This window comes from Schistocerca gregaria, chromosome 6, assembly GCF_023897955.1.
Source record: "Schistocerca gregaria isolate iqSchGreg1 chromosome 6, iqSchGreg1.2, whole genome shotgun sequence".
In the NCBI taxonomy this organism is placed as follows: Eukaryota; Metazoa; Arthropoda; class Insecta; order Orthoptera; family Acrididae; genus Schistocerca; species Schistocerca gregaria.
The window spans coordinates 509,162,743-509,189,043 of NC_064925.1; the positions used below are offsets into that span (position 1 = coordinate 509,162,743).

At 42.2% G+C, this 26,301-nt stretch overlaps 1 protein-coding gene across 1 annotated transcript in view; it reads left to right on the forward strand.

The window, feature by feature from the left end:
- Nucleotides 1-26,301, forward strand: part of LOC126278924 (KH domain-containing, RNA-binding, signal transduction-associated protein 3-like) — a 1,426,848-nt gene that overhangs the window by 1,361,809 nt on the left and 38,738 nt on the right. The window contains exon 8 of the mRNA XM_049979200.1: nt 5,214-5,403. Coding sequence (XP_049835157.1) covers nt 5,214-5,403 — 190 coding nt within the window. The remainder of the gene's footprint in view (nt 1-5,213; nt 5,404-26,301) is intronic.

Consider the following 26,301-nt stretch of genomic DNA (forward strand, 5'->3'; position numbering starts at 1 on the left):
ATCATCCACTCCAAACTGTTCATATATTACTGGTGCGCTTCGCTTGCATACGAGCGTTCTATGCGAAACCTGAAGAGTTACTGCTCTCACCCCGCATAAAAGCTCTTGGGTATTGGGAAACGAAACATAAACACAAAGTCTCCTGCCGAAAAAGGCGTTCTCATTTCAGAATGTTCCATACAACCAACGTTGAGTAATGACCTCGATTGACGACGTCACACCATTATCGATAGTAGTACCCCTACAAACTTTTACAACATATTAAATTGAGAAATTAATATGACAAATGTCTTATTGATTCGCGCTATCGACCGGGAAGAATAGTTTATTCTAGAAATCAGGTCATTTAGCTGTTTTCCAATTCGCAAGCTTATGAATAACCTAAATAATCTGGCATAACCTAATTTATTTATATATTTGACACACACTGCTATCGAATTTCTACCACCCAGATAAACCGTATTTTAACTATTGCCTTAAACCGAATCAATATAATACACAATAGACATTACATTTAAGACCTGTTCATGATCTCCGAAAGAAATTACAAACAGTACCTCTGAATATTTTGTATGTTGTATAACAGCAGTGATAATGTGCCGTTTCTATCCTAGGCAGGCACTAGGAGATTAAGGACCCAAGGTCAATCGAGGTCACTGCCCACGTCTGTAGAGTAAATGAGTGTGGTAAATTCAAGGTCACTATGCAACCTGATACCTACAGCTTTTCACGACCCTCTCCCCCATTGATCTAGGCCCTTGCGACGACTTAAAACCACCACCACTGGGAATAGGATTGAAGTAGAATAGGCATAGTCCTTATTTAAAGGAAACAAAAAATGTGAAGTCGCGCATATGATTGTCTCCGAGAACACGTGCGTCGCTTCCCAGTATTAGCTGCCGTGTCACTGTCGGTGCTGCCGTTGTATGCGCAAGGACCCTAGCCATTTTGCTTCTAAGAAGGCCATCCCGGCAGTGTTCAAAACCGGCTACAAGTGTACATGTAGCGGAAGTAGCAGATAATGGAAGCAACGTACCGCACGTTGCTACCTGTTTAACACCCTTGCATACGACTGAGAGCGACTCTAATAATATTTATAACTCTGATGTTTCTCCTTGGTAATATTTTCAGAAATCAATTTTCCATGGGAGGACCTGTACAGTGAAGATTTTTACATGGCAATAGTTAGTGAGTCACACTAACTATTGCCACCAAGAATAACTCTGAAAGAATGATAGTAGCTGAAAACTTTGAGAGATAAAAGTTGCATGGGACAGCGGGGACCATATATGACGTTGGCTTTTTGTTGCTAGGTGGGGTCGCCTCAGAGATATGAAGGTCAGCTTTTTTTTATGGGACGCGATATTTTTGCACTTATTTTTTGATAGCGGCTATCGACACGAATCCAATGTTGTGTAAGAATAAGGTCTTTGAAGGTCAACGAAGGTCACAAAGGTGGCAAGAAGGTTTACTTACAGATGGTGTTCGAAGTGATGACCATCGGTATCAGTGCAATGCTACAAACTTTTTATCATGGATGGGCTCTGAACCTTCTTGCGATTCCTGTAGAAAAAAGCATTTGTTAGTGTTAATCATGCCTCTTGTTCCCTTCATTAAAAAACTGTTAATACATTCCACCTCTTCCTGGGTTTATGTTGACATCTCATATACCCCACATTCTTGTGGAATTATTGTATGAAACTATAAGTTTATAACTTTTACGAACAAATGTCTATTGAATGTAGTTACTCCATCTGTTTTTAATTCTGTAAGAGACCCTTGTGTCATAAGATACACACCGAGCGAGGTGGCGCAGTGGTTAGACACTGGACTCGCATTCGGGAGGGCGACGGTTGAATCCCGCGTCCGGCCACCCTGATTTAGGTTTTCCATGATTTCCCTAAATCACTCCAGGCAAATGCTGGGATGGTTCCTTTGAGAGGGCACGGCTGACTTCCCTCCCCGTCCTTCCCTAATCCGTTGAGACCGATGACCTCACTGTCTGGTCTCCTTCTCCAAACAACCCCAACCCAATTCAAACCTTTCACAAGATACACAACCTCCTTTCTGCCACAATTAGAAGCAATGTAACAATCCCTCTTAAGCTCATACAAATGATATGGACATTCATAAAAATTTTCTTTGTGTATCCTTTAAGATAGTGAACAGCCATTGATCAGTTGATTTCTGTGAGCACTCCAATGCCTGATCACTTTCCATCAGTATTTACAGTAAATGCTGATTTTTGTAAACGCCACATATATCTATATTTTCCCATACATTGTGTTTGAAATAGTATGTAAGCCTTGCCTGCATACCTGCAATAGCTTCTTTTTCCAATCACTGTTGACATTCCTCCTTTGTGGGAACTTTTTCGCAATATATTCCAGCTTTTTCCGCTTTTTAATTTTTTTAAATTTTTATTTGATCTTTACCAATTCTAGTTTTTGTTTTGTACACAAGACACACTAACTGTAGTTAGGGGTTTAATTTCTTTAGCAGGGCATGGTGTATGTCTGTTCTACACATTTTGTTTCTTTTTCTAAAAATTTGTGGAATAGCATTATTCGTGAGAATCGTCCCTGATTCACCACTACCTGCATTTAGTTGAATTGTGAAGAAGCGTCCAAGATTGTAAAAATATGATTCTCCAACTTTAACTTGTAATGCTTATGTTAAATACATGTATGGTGTTTGTTTTAGTTTGTATTAACAACCTCCATGTAGTTTAAAGGTAGAAAATATAGAAACTATACTCAGACAGAACATAGTTTAAGGCCTTTTATTGGTCTTCATCATCTGGAATGTGTGCCTATACACCACTCAACTTTTGTGACTCCTTATTACGCCTATAGTAGTCAAAATGCAGAACGAAATCTGTACTCGGGAAGTATTCAAATCTCCTTTACATATTGGTTGCTTAAGGTGTCATCCGTCTCGATGCAGAATTTCTATGTGTATAATACCTACTTCCTATGTACATATTTTCATAATTTCGTATATGTTATACGACTTGAACAAGGTCTTGAATTGAGAAAAATGTTTCCCCAGCTTTAATATAACACTTCTATAATACTATAACACAATAATAAATGATGCTATACTACATAATACTGTATATACTGTTTAATATTATACCATACTATGCTATATAGTATTATAATGTCTTGATTGGAGGCTGAATTAACTATATCAATGTCCTTTACAAGTAGGGAATTAAAACTACAGGCGGGCAGAATATAGTTTACATATTTCTCTCTGTCTTAACTGCCTGGAATGTGTCCTTCTACGCCCCTTCAAGTTTCGTGAGCCCTTATCGCCTCTCCATTAGACAAATTGCAGAAATAAATCTTTAATAGGGAACAATGAAAGTCTGCTCGACATGCTCGTTCCCTTAGGTATTATCCACCTCGATACAGAATTTCTTTTCATGCTATATCACTGTAACAATGTTCTTAGTTGAGAAAACTGCGTTTCCCCATTTTCAGTATAGCACTTGCGTATAATACTTGTTTCCTCTGTGTTGCAATCTGCGTTAACAAAGACTGTCTGCGCTACACCTGTCAGTCCCTTTGTTTAGTAGAATAGCCTACAAACTGCATTATGTACAGCGGTCAGTCCCTCTCTTTTACTAGAGTATTGCCGTGTGGCACTGCCTCCCAAAGTTACCAAATGTTCCATTAAAACACAGATTTTTACAGCATTTACACCCCCAACTTTCATCATCCATATTTTGAAATGCGATTCGTTTATGAGGAATAGCCAGTACTCCAGCAGAGCATGGAATCGTATATGTAACATAGATTTCCACATAGTTTACAGGCAAACAATTAAAATCACTGGGAGACAGGCCACAGTTTACTGCGTTTTCTTGGTCGTGATTGTGTACACAGATCAATGTTAGTGTTTCATACTACTTCCAGTAGGTGGTACAAGCACCTACTAAATTAGTAGGCTGAAACATATACCCACGGTACTAACACAGGAAAGTTTATCTTTATGAATTTACACAGTGGCTAATACGTGTATAATTACAAGATATAGCCTATTAAAAGTTAATTTACAAACAAACCAGTTCCTGCGTCAGTCACTTGTTTAGTTTGCTACTACGCGTTACGATGATACACGCCATCATCTTGAGGTAGAGGATTGTACGTTTACGTAATTGATGTTGGTGAAGAGTGAAGACATCTTTCCACAGCTACTGTGAGCGTCTGTAATTTTCACCAACACTAGTTACCTAAATAAACAGTTCTGCAACTCAAGATAATGCTGTGAACTATCGAAACTCGTAGTGGAAAAATAACCAAGTGGCTGACGCAGAGTCTGTTTAATCTGTTTTTATCAAGAGTCGCTGTCCTCATAACGTTGTCTCTTATCGACGAAATATTCAAAATTTAATTGGAAAAGCACATGAATGTATCCCTAAAACGTACTTGTATTACCACAGTTACTTAGGTTCCTCTATTACACCCTCACACGAATGTAAGGATTATTATTGTCTCTTTAGCAAAATACATGATTAGCTGTAGTGATACAGGTATCTGGTGGACGATGAGAAAAATAGAAAATGAGATCAGTGACGACAAATGACCTGAACAGAGTAGTAAGTGTTCTAAAGAAGGGTTCTAAAACCACTGTCAACAAAATGGAAAAAAGATGGAACATTAGAGTTTAGCGTTCCGTCGAACAAGATAAGGAAAATGTGATATAGTACAGTCGAAATAAGTGAGTTTTTTCTGGGGAAGTTATATTAGGAAACGTGATGATGTCAGTAGATGAGATTTGCTATTTAAGCTTCAGACTAATTGATGACGAAAGAAATGAAGTACTCACAGACTTGTCAGTCTTCTACCTTAGCTGCTTGCACTAATACCGCTGTTAGACAGGTGGTGATCTAGCGTGACGCTCATCTAACTTGTAACATTTTGAACTTAGTTTTCTCGAAAACACTATCTCATCACACACAGAGCAGCGTTTGTTACTTCTAAGTATGTAGTACAACTGCGCTAAAGATGAATGAAACGTATGAATACTGGGCTTATGCTTCCACTGCGAGAAGGTATACCATAAATATTAGATGTGACTCTTTCCGCTACACAGCAAGAGCTCGCACTTGTGATCCAGAGTACATGCAGTTGGTTGTACTTTTTTCGTGGGGTGGTGATGAGGATGTGTGTGTGATGGTGTGCCCTGGCGCTGTGTGTGGACAGCCCTGCGCAGCGGCGGCTCCATCCTGAGCCGGCTGCGACCGGCACGCTCGCGCCCCGTGCTCCCGCTGCTGTCCCGCGACGGGTCGGAGGCGGAAGCGCAGCCCGATGTGGTGGACCCCGCCGTCAGCCCCGCCCCCGCGCCGCAGCTCTACAACCTCTACGACTCGTACGCAGCCGCCGCCGCAGCCGGGTGAGTCAGTGCGCAGTCGTTCAGCTAGCAGGTAGTTAGCAGGTAGGCGCGGTGTACCACAGGGGTCTATACACGGACCTCTGCTATTTTCATTTTGTTTATAAATCAAAACTTCGAGGTTTACCAATAACACTAGAAGTCTGACAGGACAGAAAAAGGACTTGGAAGACCAGTTTAACGGAATGTACAGTATCTTGAAAGGAGGTTGTGGTATGAACATCAACAAAAGCAAAACGAGAATAATGGAATGTAGTTGAATTAAATCAGGCGATGCTGAGCGAATTAGATTAGGAAATGGGACACGTAAAGTAGTAAATAAGTTTTGCTATTGAGGAAGAAAAATATCTGATAATTACCGAAGTAGAGAGGATATAAATTGTAGAATGGCAATGGCAAAAAAAGCGTTTCTGTAGAAGAGGAAGTTATTAACATCGAGTATAGATTTGAGTGTCAGGAAGGCCTTTCTGAAAGTATTTGCATAGATTGTAGCCATGTATGGAAGTGAAACATGGTCGATAAACAGTTTAGACGATAAGAGAATAGAAGCTCTAGAAATGTGGTGCAAAAGATGAATACTGAAGATTCCTACGTCTGCATCTACGTACATACTCTGCAGATCACATTTAAGTGACTGGCAGAAAGAATGGGTAGATCACGTAACTATTGAGGAGGCACTGAGTACAACTTGGGAGAGGAGACACTTGTGGCACAATCTCACCAAAAGAAGGGACCAGTTGTGAGAACTCTTTCTCAGGCATCAAAGGATCACCAGTTTGGTACTGAAGGGAACCTTGGGGGGGGGAGGGGGGGGGGGTTAAAAGCATAGAGTGAGACCAAGAGATGAATAAAATATGCAAATTGGTGGAATGTAGGTTGCAGCAGTTACTCCGAGATAAAGATGCTTGCACTGAATACAGTACCATGGAGAGCTGCATCTAACCAGTCTTTGGACTGAAGACCACAACAACAAATCGCGAAAGAAAACAAAAACCGTCTAGTGGTGTAAAGTGATTTTGCAGTAATAGAGTTCTCGTTCAAACTCTGTATGATAGAGGGTGGCAGGAAGGAGCTTGATAAGAAGATCAGAGAAGGGAAGGGGACATCGTCTCGAGTTATATTTACGGTATAAAACGACAGACAAATGAGACGAAAGTACATAAATTTTTCCAATAAATGTACGTATTTAGTTTCTCTATCAGTGTGGCTTTGTCCGATCAACCTGTAACTATACTTGTTAGAAGATAAATTCATTTGTGCTCTCCGCAGATTAGTACACATTAAAACATGAGACCTTTGCGTTCCATTTTTAATAACGTTGCATTTTACAGCGATACGTGTTGCCCATCTTACAGCAGAGGTGGTTCCGTAGTATAGCTTATTATCTCAAAAAATAATTGTGCTCCGGTACTTTTAGCGTAGACAAACTTTCCCCAGTGAAGCTCACAGAAAATTCTCGTCTAGCGTAACTACCCATTGACAGCCTTTTTTTTAATAAAAATGGTCCTAGCTTTGGCTTTTCAGCTGAAACTATTAGCTTCAACCAATTTCATTAGTAGGAGCGCTCTTTATCATAACTGCCATTAGCTGTGTCACTTTAGTTTTAGCCATAAAATTACACTCGCTAATCGCTGATTAGCTGTTGTTTCATGCCTGTAGGTCCACTGTGTTGACGCCTGACCCATGATTGTACGGAAAATTTTTCTCAATTCCACATTGGACACCTTACTGTGACTTTATTAACGGGATCTTTTCCTCCACCCCGTATTGAAGGTGAACAAAATACTACGGACTAATTTGAACGAAACTCCTTGAAGTGTTGGGCCACGAAAGAGTGGAACCCTAAAACAAAACACTGAGGATTCGACAGTTTTTCCAGAGGTTCTCTTCAGGGCTATTTATTGCTCTTAAGTATCTCTAAAGAAGACGGTAGTAGAGACGGCCGAAACGTCGGTTTTTATTGTTTCCTTATGATACTGCTTAACACCCAGAAGGGTTTCATTGAAACTGGCACTGGTCTTGAATGCCTTCGCACTGACATCGACAAGCTTTCTGGGTTTGTGCAATAAATATTGGGAAACAAAACTGCAATTAGAAACCTATGTCCGTAAAAGTCATCTAAGCATGCAACAGAGCGTCAAAGAAATATGGGCTAACACCTGCTGCTAGGTACTCCCAGGTGCTAAACGTGAGATTTTACGCTGACCAACCGAAAGCAGAACTCCTCAGAATGGGCGTGGCAGCATTCACGCCGTTAGGTGACGTCGAACGCATCCACTCTTATCACAACAACACTGTAGAGACACCTGAGCGCAATGACGGCAGCGCACAAATTTATATTAATTGTGGAAGTGGTGGCCTAGAGGAGGGAGTTGATCCCTGTAACTTCTACACTCCGAAACCTCGAGCGTAGATTGCCGTCCTAAATTTGTTCCTCAAAAATCCAGCAACAAGGTCACGAAGTTTGTCAGTTTTGTTACACTCTGTACGTTGTCCTATTTAAACTGTATGTCGTCACAACTTCCAAGTCATACACGTAAGAACAGAGTACCGAAGACCACAATTTCAGTATATTGCACAACATCAACTACTAAGATTCGCTCCTGTAATCGTGTGTGGATACTACCACAGGGCCCGTCAGGCAACATCCCATCTCTAATAACAATCAGATACAGGATGTGCCCAGGAATTTAAATCTCAACAAACGATATCCCGCTATGTTCATTGCATGTTTATGACGCACCTATGCAGTAACCGTGCGTTCTAGTTAAGCTGACACTAGTCATGTAGACGGCGTGAGTTGACGACCTAGAAGCACATCCCTTGACTGAGTATAACAGCAGCAGAATGGGATGAATGATATTTTCTGTGTATGATGCTATTTTCAGTATTTCCTGGAAAAAAGAAAGAGTAGTACGGACATAGGAGCTTACGTTCACCACCAACATCAGTCATCGTGATGATCCTGTATGTCGCTGTCTGACGTATTCTAGTACGAAATTTCGGCTCACATAGCCGTCGAAGTGCTTACGAATGACCGTGTCTGTCACCAAGCTGGAACCTCATCTCGTGACTAATTGTAACGTGGTTGACATTCGTCCTTCCAATTGTATCATCCTCTGTACGATCTGTTGCGAATACTGTGTTCGTCGGTGGAATCCTGGCGTATTGGCAGCCTGCCGTACGACGGTGAGTCAAATGAAAACCTTGAATATTTTTAAAAAAAATATTATTTATTGTGCAGAAGAGGTACAAAGCTGTATCAGTTTTCAACATAATCTCCCCAACGCTCAATGCAAGTCCTCCAGTGCTTACAAAGTGCATAAATTCCTTTAAAAAAAATTCTTTTCGTAGTCCGCGCAACCACTCATGCACCGCGTGGCGGTTCCTGTTCATCATAACGGAACTTCTTTTCTCCCATTGCATCTTTGATTGGTCCAAACATATGTAAATCACTTGAGGCAAGGTTTGGTGAGTATGGTGGATGAGGAAGACACTCAAAATGCATGTCTGTGATTGTTGCAACTGTTGTATGGGCAGTGTTGTGCCTTGCATTGTCATGTTGCATAAGGACACCTGCTGACAGCAATCCACGTCGCTTTGATTTGATTGCAGGCCGCAGATGATTTTTTAGGAGATCTGTGTATGATGCACTGGTGACAGTGGTCCCTATAGGCATGTAATGCTCCAAAATGATGCTGTTTTTCCTCCCAAAAGAGAGTCAGCATAACTCTGCTGATGGTTCTGTTCAAAGCTTCTTCGGTTTACGTGAGGAGGAATGGCGCCATTCGTTGCTCGCTCTCTTCGTTTCCGGTTGGTGGAAGTGAACCCAGGTTTCGTCCTCAGTAACGATCCTTGCAAGGAAGCCATCATCTCCTCGTTCAAAGCGCCGAAGAAGTTTTTCACAAGCATCAACACGTCGTTCTCTCATTTCAGGAATCAGCTGTCGTGGCACTCATATTGCAGACCCTTTGTGAAACTGGAGCACATCGTGTACAATGTGGTGTACTGACCCATGACTAATCTGTGAACATGCTGCAATGACATTCACTGTCACTTGGCGGTTTTGCTTCACTGTTGCTTCAACCGCTGCAATGTTCTGTGGAGTCACAACTCGTTGCGCTTGACCTGGAGGTGGAGCATCTTCCACTGAAGTCACGCCATTTGCGAACTTCCTACTCCATTCGTAGACTTGCTGCTGTGTCAAACACGCATCAAAGTACTGAACCTTAATTCGTCGATGAATTTCACACGTTCACTATGCAAAAACCGAATAACAGAACGCTGTTCTTCCCTGGCGCAAGTCGCAAGTACGGCGGCCATCTTTATACTGATACTGGGACGGTGTGTTTGCATCTGCACTATGCTGCCACCTACAGGCCGTTCTGCACACTCTCTGTAGCACGCTTACCAACTTACAGGACAACGGCGCGAAATTTGGATTTGTTATTACAAATTTAAGGTTTTCATTTGATTCACCCTCGTAACAAAGTACCATTCCAGAGAGAACACAACATAGCTTTTATAAAGCTAAACATATCCTGTTCAGACCCAAGCAAAATTTTTCTATCATTTCAATTATCTTTTGCTTAGGGTGTGTCATGTGGATGTAATAAATCAGCAATGTAGTGGTAATGTTTTGTTACCCCTCATCCGAATGGAGATCGTTCTACGTCCAGCTGGCTGGACACTGTGTCTCAAAGCGACCATTCCTGATATATGGCCATAGAAGCAGCAACACAAATTTATGTTTTTCAGTACCTGTTTAAACATTTAGGTGTATTACTTACGGAGTATTATAGAACTATGCCACAAGAAACGCACTTTCAATCATCAATACTTCTGAAATTCTGCTAGTACATCACAATCACTTTTCATTTGTGGAAGTCAAAGAAACATTTTCTCTGACTAGTAACACACAGGTATACTTGGCTTTCTGAGCATATGAACCTAGTTTTAGTTTCGCAGTCCTTGTCCTCGTTTTGTCATCTCATCCATTTATTTTTGTCTGTAATTGGGCAGAGAGGCGCATGTCTACTCTCACTTTACCTAACATCTCTGTCTGCAACCAAAATTATCTTTGCGTGTCTCATTAGAGCTGCTTCATGAGATTCAGATTCAGAGTCTATGGAGTAAATGTCCTGTCGTGCTGTAATTGCATTTGAAACAGGTATTAACCAATATAAATCTTAACATGCAATAGATCCATGATTGATTTCTTGGTAGGACCTAGTGCCAGCTGATCCTCTCTGTACTAAACCCGCTAGTTCACTATCTCCAAGTCAACGAAATCGAAGAAGACTCTTACAGGCCACTTCTTTGTGCCGCCATAACGCATTGAGCAGAACATCTCAGTGTAGCCAACAGCTGAAGCTAAATATCACTGAAGAAAAAGAGGGCCGCGCGGAGTCGCCACGCGGTTGCTGGCGCCATGTAACGGATTGCGCGGCCTTCCCACCGGAGGTTCGAGTCCTCCCTCGGGCATGGGTGTGTTTTTTGTTCTTAGCATAAGCTAGTTTAAGTAGTGTGTAAGTCTAGGGACCGATGACCTCAGCAGTTTGGTCCCTTAGGAATTTAGGCACATTTGAACATTTGAAGGAAAAAATTCAGAGACGGATAAAGCGTCCAATATTCTGGAAACATGATGTAGTGTCGAAGATCTGCACTTAAAGAGCAATAGAGTAGTAACGTCTAGCTGGCTGGACGCATGGACTGAAGAGGATGTTGTTATATGCGGCACGTTTTCAAGCTCACATCGTGAGTGGAATAAAACACTTTCTCTCGTGTGCCAGAGCGTTGCACCACGGCACAACGCGAGGTTGAGGGGCGCTTGGGTGCCTGACGTCGCTGGGGGTGCGTCACGCGGCAAAGAAAGATTCAGCTGCCCCTACTGTTGTTATTTTAAGCAGTATTATAGCTGATCTCCATAAACCACCCGTGAGATTTTCCCATTCTCTCGCTAGCTAAGCGTGAACTCCTAGTCCTACAGAAAAAAAAGAGCGGAACCTTTTCGAAGGAAATGTTATGTAGTTACAGTTTGTATTGTTTTCGCTAGAAGCCGTAGTTTTCGAGTTATTCAAGAAAAATGGGACCTTCAAACGCATCTCCTCCCAGCACTCATCCCTCAACAGTCAGGATTTCTTGGTACAATTTTCGCAGCACTCCCTCCAGCCATTACACAAAAATTTTCGACTACCCAAACTGCCTCCGACATTCGAGGTTTCTCGATCTATATTTATTGGCCTATTTCGCCACCGTAATAGTCGGCTACTCGTTAAGACTGCTAATTTAAACGTGTCCCAGATGGTAATGAGAGAAAAACGATTTTTGTAAAATTTATGCTGTAAGAAATTACATTGAAAAAATCCTTACAAGCAGTTTCGTAGTGGGGTGGCATGACGAATACAACGATAGCTGTTGTTTATTTTACGCCTTTAAATTAACAAAATTGCTGGGAAAAATTTACACAAACGTCAGTTTTACAATATGTAAGTGCTCGACTAAGCTGGTAGTGGAATAAGGCCCGCAAATCAAAATCAAAAAGGTGGAAAATAATTCGTGCTGCCGCAAGTATTTGTAATGGTAGGAGGGAGTGGCATGAAAAACACGTCAGAATTCCTGACCAGTGGGGGCTGAGCGTTGGAGTGAGGATGTGTTTGAAGGCCACTTTTGTAGGTTTATCTTGAATGACACGAAAACTACTACATCTAGTGGAAACATATCCTAGTACAAAATTAATATATATTGAATTTCCTATAGAAAGGTCCCTTTCATTTTTTCTGTAGGACTAACAATTTGGGCGTAGCGAGCGATAGAATACGAAAAACCCATACATGGTTTATGAAGGTGAGTTATAGCACTGCCGGCTGCATAAAATAACATCGATAGGGGCAGCTGAAGCACCACGTATAAGCGGAGCAGAGCGACTGGGAATTATTACGGCGAATATACGAGCTGCAGTTAGGAAATAAATTGAGATATGCGACTTTATCGATGGGCTCATTGTTATGGGCCGACGCCCAGAGACGAACATCTCGAAAACAGCGAAACTGCTCAACTGTTGCCGCGCTACTGTCGTCAGAATCTATGGAAAGTGATTGAAGGACGATGAAGCCACGCTCTGCAGAGCGGGAGAGGCGGCGATTTGGCAACTGAGCACAGTGATGGTGCAGGTCCAAATGTCTTGGAGCACACTGCTCAGAGTTAGCGCGGTTGATCACAGAAATCTACAGTAGACGCCCCCCCCCCCCCCTTCCCTCCAGCACCTCGTCGGTGCTCCCACCTTGACCCAATAACATCTACATCTACATCCATACTCCGCAAGCCACCTGACGGTGTGAATTACGACCGCAGTCGGCACGGGATCATCGAATTTATACGTGGGTTAATGGAAACTTGCCGCCTAGTCTGATGAATCATGTTCCTTAGCACATCAGGTTGGTAGGATTGTCCGTGCACACCGTAATCCCGACGTCATTCATGTGGACGGAGGCCGATGGGAGCAGTATTAAGCTGTGGGGTATAATTACTTGACCTTCCATGGAATCTGCGGTGGTAATGAAAGATACCTTGACAGTTTTGGACTACGTGGACACTATTGCGTACCACCTGCATCCTTCATGGTTGATGCCTTCTCGGGCGACAGTGGCACCTTCCAATAGGACAACTACCGGTACCCCAGTGCCATAATCGTGTTGCACTGTTTTCATGAACGTGATACTGAACAAACACACACTGAGGCCTTGGTGGAACCAAATTCGCCTGATTGAACCCGATAGAAGATACGTGCAACTTACCGGGCGCCAGCTTCGCGCCTACAATTCACCTGCCCGTAATTTACAGAAATTGCGTGACCTGTGAGCTGATAAATGGTTACGCATATCTGCGAATATATGTATAATCCATGTCATGCAGCAAATCTGGTGTATAGAGTTCGAAAGGTGCCCCATCATGCTATTACGTTTGTGGTCTACCTCTTTGGACCCATTACTGTACGTGTTACCTATGTTTTATTGGAGCGTCCTTTTATAGGAGCGATAATAAAAAGTAGAAAAAGCGAAGCTCAGGCTAAAATTTATTCGAAAGATCCTAAGGAAATATGCAGCACTTACGAACGAAGCGATTTACAGAACTCTCGTTGATAGATTCTAAACTATTCCTCGGCAATCTGAGACTCTTAGTACATAAAATTAGGAGAGGGTATACAGAAGCTCCAAAGAAGAGGAAATTTCGTTTAGTAAGCCGAGATTCCATAACACATACGCAAAAAAAATGTAACGTTGTACTTCATGGAGAAGTTTACCGTGAAATTGTTCAGAACCCACTTTTAAAAACATGTCAAGCAACATTTTGCCTCTTCCCGTCTGCCGCTCAGCAAATCAGCGTGGCACTACAAGCAGAAATTTTCAAAGCTACCTAATAGCTGGTATGTTCACCCTTTGTATGAATAACAGCGGCGACGGTTTGTGGCCTGGAACTAATGAGACCATCTGAACACACAAGACACTTAATTCCCATAAATTCCGTGGAGAGGAACGATGAGCTCTGACTCTAAGTTCAAACACATCCTAGATATGTTTAATGTGGTTCCGATATGGTGCGTTGAGGAGGCCAGCATATTAACTGGAACTCACCACTTTGTTCCTCGAACCTCTCTATCACACTGCTGGCCTTGTAATAGAGCGCATTATCTTGTTGAAAAATGCCGCTGCCGTTGGGAAACATGATCGCCTTGAAGCGATGTATGTGGTCTGTCGACAGTTTACGATACTCCTTCCCCGTCGTGTTGCCTTGCACAAGCTCCACTGGATACATGGACGTCCACGTGACCCTCTGCCAGCTTGTCTCCGTCCGGCAGCTCAGGTGTCAAATGTCAAAGAGTCGTTCCCCTGGAAGACGAAGGATTTGTGCCCTCCCATCCCCATGAAGAAGAAGGTACCGAGATCTAACAGACCATGCAACGCCTGGCACTGTGCCGAAGTCTAGTGCTGATGGTCATGCGCCAATTTCAGTGGTACTGCCGATGTCGTGGTGTTATCATCGGTACATGCATGAATCGTTGGCTGTGGAGGCCCAACGTTAGAGGTGTTCGGTGCAGTGTGTGTTCAGACACACCTGTACTATGCCCAGCATAAAACTCTGATGTTAGTTCCACCACAATTCGCCGCCTATCCTGTTTAACTAGTTTGCCCAGCTTAAGACAGGTGACCGCTCAATCCCACGACCTTGGTTTCGCCACATATTGAAGGCACTCGCCACAGCACTCCTAGAAAACCAGACAAGTCGTGCAGTTTCCAAATGCTCATACCAAGGATTCACAATCTGCCATCGGTCGAACTCAGATAGATCACACGTCTTCCTCGTTCTGTCCTCGGACAGCACGTTCACTGATACTTCATGCACTGTACTTGTGTGTGACTAGCAGTCATTTGTCGTTATGTGACGCTGCTATCGCTTGGGGAATAGGAGGTTGGTGGTCATAATGTTCTGTCTGCTCCATGCAATAGAAGCACAAAAATGTTCCTCTCCACACACTCTTCCCCTGTTGTGTGGCGCATACATGTAGGTGCATCCCATCTCCGTCTCATAAAACATATAAATTATAATAACAGTGCTAAGTTCCAGATCGTGGGCCCCACGCTCGACGTCCATGCAAATCTATCTTATTAGTTAATGTCTGGCGTTAAAAACAACATCGAGTCAAAGAAAAAATTATGAGTGCGACGATGAGCTTAGTTTCATCGGTGACATGCCTCTTCATGTCAGGTTTATGTCAGGAAGAAAATCGAAACGAAGGTATAGCTTTTAAATGTTCGATTCATAATGTTGTAATGGAAAATGAAACAATTGAGCTAATTAGGAAAGCGTAAGAATAGAACCTGAATAACATTATGTATAAAATGGTACTCTAATTCGTCATATCTATGATAAATTTGTCCAATACCAAATTATTTCACAGCTCATTTTTTTGTAGATACTTGTGCTGTTTAATATTTCGTTTCATAATGACGCATAACATGGTGACATCCATCATCTGACATTAGAAACGTTTTGCACTTGCCGCAGGCGGTGATACGAATGTGCCTAACACCATAAGCGTAGTTAACCGTGAATTAGCACAGACACAGTTAGTGCGCAATTCAGAACTTGGTTAATTACGTTTGGATTCATTTGCCGAGGCTCCCCGTGCCTCATTTCCACGTACAAGGTCTGCCTCTGCAAGCATTGCAGATGTGGGAGGCAAGTGCTCCGCCAGTGTTTGTCCCTCGTCATTTAGCAGAGCAGAATTCGATAACATCCCAGTACGTCGCCTGCTGTGTGCGTAGGGAGGTGGTCTTACGGCAGCACCTGCAAGCGCGGCAGCTCATTCGGCCGATATGCTGTGCGGGTTGCATAATGAAACTCGGTCAGGGCGCCTGCGAATCCGCAAACTGTGAACAGACACGACACGACAGTTGAAATATTACTTCGATTAACTCGCGAGCTGTTTTCAATTAACTGCGAGATCATGAGTAATGAAAAGAATAGACATGGTAGAACATCCGGTTAGTAATCACAGTACTACAGTTTATTCAGATGAAGGATAACACTTCACCAACCCACGTAGTTCTCATTTCTTTCCTCGCACTCTCCTTTTAGCCAGTCTCTCGTATTTCACTAGCAAGGAGACCTTATGGTCTGCCGTCTTCGATTTTCTTCACACTTATAAGTTTTGAAAGTCAGTGTTCGGACATCAATGCCCAAAAACAGAACAATTAAAAACTAGAAAAAATGGCCTTTGAAGATTAGAATGACACAAATTTTGTTAAGTACAAAAGACTTCGATCGCCATTATAGAACAGATTAGTATGTAGTGGAAGATCTATGTTTATTATCAAATTAAATTGTTAAATAGTGTACAGCTGGAGAAAGACAGCTTGTACCACTGCTAATCTTTCCCATTCCTGTTCTACTCGTCAATGGTGCGATGGGAAAAGACCGTCTATTTGCTTCTGAACAAACCCAAATTTCTCTTACCTTGTCTTCGCGATCTTTAAGCAAGACATACTTCGGTGGCGGTAGACTCGTTCTGCAGTTTGTCGCACATTTCGGGTCTCTGGACATTCTCAATAGTACTTCATTAAAGGAACTTTTCGTTCTTCCAGACATACCCATTTAACTACACGGAGCATTTCCGTAATACTCGCGCGTTTTCGAAACTACCGGTAACAAATCTAGCGGCAGGGATCTGAAAAGCTTCGATGTCTTTTTTAATACGTCTTGGTGGTGAACCGAAACATTCGAGCAGTGGTTAAGAATGGGTCGCATGCGGTTCCCTTTATAGTTGAGCTACACTTCCCTAAGATTCTCCCAATAAACCGAAGTCGAGCATTCGTCTTCCCTGCTACAGTTCTTGCATGCTCGCACCATTTCAATTACCTGCGCAACGTTTAGACTATGTATTGCATAGTGTCTTTCCCCAGGAGTATACCGCTAATACTACACTCGAACATTCATACGTTTTCCCTAATGATAGAAAATATTTTACAATTGTCCACATTTAGAGCAAGCTGCCATTCATCGTACCAAATAGAAATTCTGCCGAAGTCGCTCTGGATCTTCCTGAAGTTACTCAATGACGATTGTCTCCCGTAAAGAGCAGCTTCATCAGTAAACATTCGCAGATTGCTACTCTACCTGTCCGTTAGATCGTTTGTGTATGAGGAGAACATGAGCGGTCCTGTCATACTTCCCTTGTGCACTTCTGACGATATCTTTCTCCCTGATGAACAGTCGTCGTCCAGGACGACTTAAAAATATTCGAATCACTTACATATCCAAGAACCTATCCCCTGACACAGCAGGCAAAATGTTAACATAACTGCCACCTACTTCCTCCATTTCATCGGCATTTTATTAAATGTTATCATTTAGATCACTCCATGCGGCTTCAACCACAACTGCATTCCTGCGATTTGTAAATTTATGTTTTTACTGTAATAACTTCATAATGAACTTCAATCTTTCCATCATTGTATTTACTTCAGTCAGAACATAAGTAAGAGCAGGCAATGTAAATAGGAACATTTGCTAGTTTCCTACGGACAAATTGAACTTTAAATATGTTTTATAACATCCGTAAGTAAGAGAGTCTTACCACATAACTGATCTCGACCTACACAAAAATATTGGCTAAGACTTGAAGGAATGTCTATGCAATCACAGCTGCAAAACCACAGCGTATTCAGATATCTTTACTGTGGAACGATTACAATCTGCTCACTGAATTTAATAGTTAGCAGAAGTCCAGTTGGACTCACACTACCATTATCAAGTCCCCGTAAGATTCGATATACTGGGAATTTGAATGTAGAATTCGTCCGATATACATCACATACAAGTATAACAGAATTCTAAAAAGGAACCTGTTATAATGAATCGATATATTCCATGTATCTATATTATTTAATCATCACATGGTTATGTTACAATGAAATTAAGTCAAAATTTCTGGTAGTATATCCAAAATTTACAAATGATTACGAAATCTGGTTTCCAAAAAGCTGATTCACCACCTTAATTTAACGCAGTTCCCAAAAGGTTCGGTGTTTTCGGCCTCGGCGGTGGTCGTAGAAAAATAGGTAGTAATAATGGAATACACAAAAATACGATGCTTGGGGTTTGAAAACGATTTATTTTCATTCAGAAATGATTAATACCGAGGAATTCTTCAGTGACTGCTCGCTGGTCTAAGATTCAGTGACGTAACTTTGTTAAAGGTACGAAAGAAAAATGTATTTGATCATTCCGTGTAACTTAATCTTACTCTGGAAGCGTAACAGTGGCACTATAATAATAAAGGCAAAAACTCCTAGGTATCTCCGTGTGAGTATGAAAGTCAAACTGCCTTAGCCCAAAAATGGGGACATCACAATTTCGTAGATGAAACTGCTTGTCACATAATTTCGTATTTTATAACCGTATACGTTGCTTCATCTTTATTGTTTGTTCTGGTTCACACTCTCGAAGGGTTTCTCAAATAAGACGCAACCGCTGTGTCCCACATGTGGGAGGAACCAGTAAGTTAACATGAAAGCCGGATCTGTCCATTTCATACGCTCCGAGGGGTTCTCCGACTTAGGCAGGTTAGGAACAGATTTCGTATGAAGTGCGAGGAAACCATTGCGCCGTTTGGCACTTAACACCAGCCTGCCAGCAACATGCCATCGCAGACCCGTGCTGTAACGAAGCCGAATCCATAGAATGCAATCACAGTGATCCATAGAATGCAATACTGTTGCCCGACTTCACTGTTGCATCTGGTTGTCGCAGTTTATACATACTGGTATGCAAAACCTAAGGACGAAAGCTACTTTCGCAAGATGTGCCTCTGGTATGCAACATGGCACCATGACACTTGGATTATACATAAAAAGAACTGCTATAGTATAGTACAGAGGGTAACTTGAAAATATACGCAATGAGAGGAACAGAAGTGAAATCTTCATACAAAGGCAATAATTTCTGGACCGTCTGCGCCTTGTACAGGTACCAGTATAATACAGACCACGAAACTTTCTGTTCTGAGGCACATGATGTATGATCAGTTACAGTAACAGCAACCTAGCCAAGGACTACCTCCGGGATAGGGCGCCATTCTCTTCCAGGTCCAGGCCAAGTTCGCCCGTGTCTTCGAATTCCATATCATCATCTTCTTTGAACCATTTAACGACATCAGGGCCCTCTCAGACATTTTAGTCGGCGATAGTCACTCAGTGCAAAACTGTAATTGCTGCCATTCACATAAATCAGTTTCTCTAACAGCGCACGGTCTATTCCCGATAGTCATATTGTACACTCAGTTATGGCTTGAAAAATGGCTGCTTGGATGTCCTAATATCATACAAACAGTGTACAGAGCAATATTCTCACCTGGTGGGCGCAACTGGAACTAATTTATTTTCCAGCGTAAATCAGTTCGGCGTTAACGCATTAGCGTATCTACCGAGTTTCCCTGCTACACGATAATTACAGCCCGTACTGGATCCCCATGTGAGCTGCACTTTATTTATAGCCACCTGGTACTTGCAGCCTTTTTTCAGAGGACTAACAGTTAACGGAAAGATCACAATTATTTCATGCAGGTCCATGGAAGCCTGTGACAGTTATACGAGGTGCTCTTGATACCCTACGTCTGCTTAGTATGATATCAGGTTGAGTTTTTGTACGCACTGTATTTGCTTAGTACCTTCTCTCATTCGTCAACATTCGAAGGAGGTATCAGGTTCAATCTCACGTTACGGCCGCTAGCATCTGTTCGGATGAGCGGAACACGATATCCATTATTCGTGCGCTAACGAAATCAGGTGCAGTGGAGCATCGACAGCACACGGGAGGTGCGTGTGCACGACACGTTGTAGCATTCCCACAGCTGACATTTGTACTGAACTCGCATTATGCCAGCCTAAATCCAAATGTCCGCTCTGGGAAACGGAACACGTGGCTACACGGCACTCGTGCAGCGCTTCACCCCACGGCATTACCGTTGCTGTCGTTCGCTCGCAAATGGCGCTGCTGTTTGCAGTAGCCACCAGAAATGTACCCTGTGTTATACCGTCTAACCCTAACACTGACTGACTGTCAGTACTACATTACTCTGTTGGCTGATATTTTATTTTTACTGTTTATTTAATATGTTCCACTACATAGCAATATTAATTTTTGAATTTAAAGGTTGTATAACAAGTGAACTTTGTTCTTCTGATTTGTGTTTATTTCAAACTTCTTTTCGGTTTATTGGAGCAACTTCAATTGAACAACGGACCAGCAGTTCTTAGGCGACCAAATATGATATGAAAAGACACAACCTCTTGCGCAGAATGCTGTGTACCAAACGTGTACTGTACTTAATATTGTGAATTGTGTAAGCCATTATTTACAACGTAAAACGTGTTCGTTGCACAGCGTAAGTGACTAGTGCTCAGTTAGACAGTTGTAAACCAATGTCATGACCTCACAGTTGTTGTTGTGGTGGTCTTTAGTCCGAAAACTGGTTTGATGCAGTTCTTCATGCTACTCTATCCTGTGCGAGACTCATCATCTCAGAATAACTACTGCAATCCACATATTTCTGTATTCATCTAAGAGTTTTACCCCCGCTCCTACACACACACTTCCCTCAAATATTAAATTGGTGATCCCTTGATATCTCAGAATGTGTCCTATCAACAGGTCCCTTCTTTTTTCAAGCTCTGCAACAAATTTATTGTCCCCGAGTTCAATTCAGTGCCTTCTCATTCGTTATATGATTGACCGATATAATCTTGAGCATTCTTCTGTAGCACCACCTTTCGAAAATTTGTATTCTCTTTTTATGTAAACTGTTCATCGTCCGTGTTTGTCTTCCGTACATGGCTACACTTTAGATAAATACCTTCAAAAGTGATTTCCTAATACTTAAATCTATATTCGATATTATCAGACTTCTCTTTTTCAGAAATAAATTTCTTGCCATCCAGTCTACATTTTATATCCTACCTATTTCTGCCATCATTAGTTATTTTGCTGCACAAATGACAAAACTCATCTACTTATTTAAGTGTCTCATTCCCTAATGTAATTCCCCTAACATCACCTGGTTTAATTCCACTACATTCCATTATCCTGGTTGTGCTTTTGTTGATGTTCATCTTATATCCTCTTTTCAAACCGCAATTCATTCCGTTCAACTGTTCCGCCGAGTCCTTCTCCGTCTCTGATAGAATTACGATGTCATCGACAAACCTCAAAGTTTTTATTTCTTCCCTCTGAACTTTCTCACTCCACATATTTCTTTGGTTTCCTTTACTGCTTCTTCAGTACAGATTAAATTACATTGGAATTACATTGTCTCACTCCTTTCTTAACCACTGCTTCCCTTTCATGCCCCGCAATTCTTATAACTGCAGTCTGCTTTCTGTACAAGTTGTAAATAGCCTTTCCCTCTCTGTATTCTACACGTCCTACCTTCAGAATTTCAAAGAGGGTATTCGAGTCAACATTGTCAAAAGCTTTCTTTAAGTCTACAAATGCTATAAATGTAGGTTTGCCTTTCCTTAACCTATCTTCTAAGATGAGTCGTAGGGTTCATATGACCTCACGACTTTCTACATTTCTCCGGAATACAAACTGATCTTCTCCGAGGTCTGTTTCTATCAGTTTCCCATTATTCTGAAAAGAGTTTGTGTTAGTAACTTGCAACTATGACTTATTAAACTGATAGGTTGGTAATTTTCACATCTGTTAGCAACTGCTTTGTTGGAATTGGAATTACCACACTCCTTCTTCAAGTCTGCGGGTATTTCGCCTGTCTCATACGTCTTGCACACCAGATGGAAGAGTTTTGTCATGACTGGTTCTCTCAAGGCTATCAGTAATTTTGGCGGAATATCGTCTACTCCCGGGATCTTTCAGAACTTTACCAAATTCTTCTCGCAGTATCATACCTCCCATCTCATCTTCATCTACGTCCACTTCCCTTTCTATAATATTGCTTTCAATTTCTTCTCCCTTTTATAGACCCTCTATATACTCCATCCACTTTTCAGCTTCCCCTTCTTTGCTTAGGACCGGTTAACCATCTGCGTTCTTGAAATTCATACGTTTGCTACTCTTTTCCCCAAAAGCCTCTTTAATTTTTCTGCAGGCAGTGTCTATCTTCCCCTAGTGAAACATGCTTCTAAATACTTACATTTGTCTTCTAGCCATTCCTGCTTAGAAATTCACAGTTCCCATTAATCTCACTTGTTAGACGTTTGTATTCCCTCTCGCCTTTCATTTTCTGCATTTTTAAATGTGCTCCTTTAATCATTTAAATCCCATATTTCTTGTGTTGTCCCAGGATTTATACTAAGCCTTATCTTTTTACCTATCTGATTATTTGCTGCCTTCACCTCTCATTATATAGTAAAATACGTAATATTAGAGTACTAGAGGTTAAATGGTTATAGCATCACAACCATATATTCGTTAGTACATTAATAATGTTTAATAATGTCTGTTACGTAACGTGTAATTTACAATGGTGAAAAACATGTTTGGTGCACAACATTCTGTGCAAGTGGAATGTATCTTTGCCTATGATGTTTGGTTGCCTAGGAGCTAGTGTCCATTGCAGACACCAGTCATTTGCTTCCTGCAAATAGCTCAGTAAGCTGAAAACAGGCCTGATAAAACAAAAATCAGTAGAACGAAAACAGTTCACTTGTTATTCAACCCCAAATATGGAATTTTTCTGCCAGGACTTGACGGAAGAATCCGTAAACAAGATTAATTTTTGAAGGTTAGCTTCAATGTTACGCAGACAATTTTAGGTTAACATAGATGAAAATATTCGGGTGGTTTTGTCAAGCGCCTTACTCTCCGAACAAAAATTCGCGATATATCAAAACTTAGTACTTTTATTAAATATCCGGCCTGACAGAAATGTGAAGCACACAGAACGGGATGAGAACTTGAAATTTCACAGGGCGTGATATTATTTCCAATCTTATTGAACAGAAGTCATTAGAGACGGAGTGCAATCTCGGATTGGGGAAGGGTGGTGAAGGAAACCGGGCCTGCCCTTCCAAAGCAACCATCCCGGCATTTTCATGCACCGATTTAGAGAAATCACGGAAAACCTAAATCTGGAAGGCCAGACGCGGGTCTGAACAGACGTCCACCCGAATGCGAGTCCCGTGTCCTAACCACTGCGCCACACCGCTAGGTACAGATGTGAAAAACTTGACTGACATCATGAGCCCTTAATCAATATGACGTGGCACCTTCTCTGTCCTGGATGCACGCACTGAATCATTTGGGAAGCCAGTCTTAAATGCGTTATATCCTCTCCTGAGACATGCTGGTCCACAACTGTTGTAACTAATTCTAGTTATCCTGTGTACTGGTACTGCGACGGACGTAACGTCTGAACTGGTTCGGTGTATGATCTATAGACGACAGATCCGGGGAATCTGCTCGCTATGGAAATACCTCACTAATATGCAGATAGTTCATAGCGACGCTCACCACGTACAGACCAGTATTGTCTTGCTGAAAAATGGCACCACCATACAGTCACATGAGACGTAGCGCACTAGGTAGCATTATGTCCGTGACATACCCCTTGTGGCAGCAGTGTTCCTTTACTCGCTGCCAACCATGATCTGAAGTCATACCCGATGTCCCCCTCCCCTTACCATGATTCCAGGAGAAACACCGGCGTGCCTCGCCAAAGCACTGAAGGAACGGGGTGCCTACGTAGATCGCCGCCAAACCCGGTGACGATGGTCGTCCGGGCTGTGCATGATGGAGATTCATCACTGAACACAATACGACGCCTTTCATCAGGATCGTTGCTTCCCTCCTAGCCGTTTGTGTTGTGCGTTAATGGCAGTTTACTGATGGAACGGTGATTATCTAGTCTGCCTGCTACAAGTCTAAAAGCTACGATACGGGATGGAACAGAATGTTGCAGGGATTCCATTAGTTGTTCCCTGGAGGTAGATGCATGTGGGAAGATGTTAACAAGTGCCTGGTGCACTGAAACTTGATGACGAGTAAGCCTACCCTTACGTTTTCACACAGGCCAACATCAGACTGGTGTCATATGAAAATCTTCCACAGATCTGAATATTACACGATTCGACCAGCCGGCTGAGTATAGATTCACAATGAGGCCCCTTCAAGCTACGTCAGGAGCTGATAACGCTGTCTCACACGGGTACGCAGTATCGCCGTATCCTGAACGGTGATGGTCAATATCTGGCGCTGTTCACTCCTTCTACACCGTCCAGTAACATTAATGTGAGCACCGCCTGTGTTCGACGTCAAAGTGTGATAACCACTCGCAGACGGCAGGTGGGAGCATTAGCTGTGGGAGGTATAGAGGGTGTTCCATTGATCACGAAATAAGCGTCAAACGAAAAAACTACAAAGAACGAAACTCGACTAGCTTGAAGGGGGAAACCAGATAACGCTACGGTTGGCCCGCTAGATGGCACTGCCATAGGTCAAACGGATATCAACAACGTTTTTTTTTAAACAGGAACCCCCATTTTTTATTACATGCTCCTGTAGTACGTAAATAAATATGGATGTTTTAGTTGAACCACTTTTTTCGCTTTGTGATAGACAGCGCTGTAATAGTCACAAACATATGAATTAAAATTTTAGATTAACAGTTGGTAACAGACAGGTTTTTTAATTAAAATACAGAACGTAGGTACCTTTGAACATTTTATTTCTGTTGTTCCAATGTGATACATGTACCTTTGTGAACTTATCATTTCTGAGAACGCATGCTGTTAGAGCGTGATTACCTGTAAATACCACATTAATGCAATAAATGCTCAAAATGATGTCCGTCCACCTCAATGCATTTGGCAATAGGTGTAACGACATTCCTCTCAACAGCGAGTAGTTCGCCTTCCGTAATTTCCGCACATCCTTTGACGATGCGTTGACGCATGTTGACAGGCGTTGTCGGTGGATCAAATAGCAAATATCTTTAAACTTTCCCCACAGGAAGAAATCCGGGAACGTCAGATCCGGTGAACGTGCTTCGACGACCAATCCACCTGTGCTGATATATGTTATTCAATACCGCTTCAACCGCACGCGAGCTATGTGACCGACATGCATAATGTAGGAAGTACATCGCCATTCTGTCATGCAATGAAACATCTTGTAGTAACATCGCCAGAACATTACGTAGGAAATGAGCATACATTGCACCATTTAGATTGCCATCGATAAAATCGGGTCCAATTATCCTTCCTCCCATAATACCGCACCATACATTAACCCGCCAAGGCCGCTGATGTTCCACTTGACGCAGCCATCGTGGATTTTCCGTTGCCCAATAGTGCATATTATGCCGGTTTACGTTACCGCTGTTGTGAATGACGCTTCGTCGCTAAATAGAAAGCGTTCAAAAAATCTGTCATCGTCCCGTAATTTCTCTTGTGCCCAGTGGCAGAACTGTAAGCGACGTTCAAAGTCGTCGCCATGATGCAATTACTGGTGCATAGAAATATGGTACTGGTTCAATCGATGTTGATGTAGCATTCTCAACACCACCCTTTTTGAGATTCCCGATTGTCGTGCAATTTGTCTGCTACTGATGTGCGGATTAGCCGTGACAATAGCTAAAACACCTACTTTGGTATCATCATTTGTTGCACGTCGTGGTTGACGTTTCACAACACTTCCTGTGTCCTTAAATAACTTAACTATCCGGCGAACGGTTCGGACACTTGGGTGATGTCGTCCAGTATACCGAGCAACATACATAGCACAAGCACGTTGGGCATTTTGATCCCAATAGCCAACACGATATCGACCTTTCCCCGCAATTGGTAAATGGTCCATTTTAATACGGATAATGTATCACGAAGCAAATACCTTCCGCACTGGCGGAATGTTACGTGATACCAAGTACTTATACGTTTGTGACTATTACAACGCCATCTATCACAAAGCGAAGAAAGTGGTGCAACTAAAACATTAATATTTCTTTACGTACTATACGAATATGTAATAAAAATTGGGTGTTCTTGTTAAAAAAAAACGTAGTTGATATCCGTTTGACCTATGGCAGCGCCATCTAGCGGGCCAACAATAGTGCCATCCGGTTTCCCCCTTCAAGCCTAACGAGTTTCGTTCTTTGTAGTTTTTTCGTTTGATGCTTATTTCGTGAGGCATTTGTCCAAGTCACTATCAATGGACCACCCTGCATAAAGCGTGTTGGGGGATGCGGAAAACTGTGCATCCGCTGTCGTAGTTTGTAACCGGAGGGATTTATTGACGTCCAAAAGAGCATGGTGGTAAGTTTTCTGGCGAAGCATGTAAGCATTTCCGAAATGGCTAACTTCGTAAACTGTTGGTTTATTACCATGTATA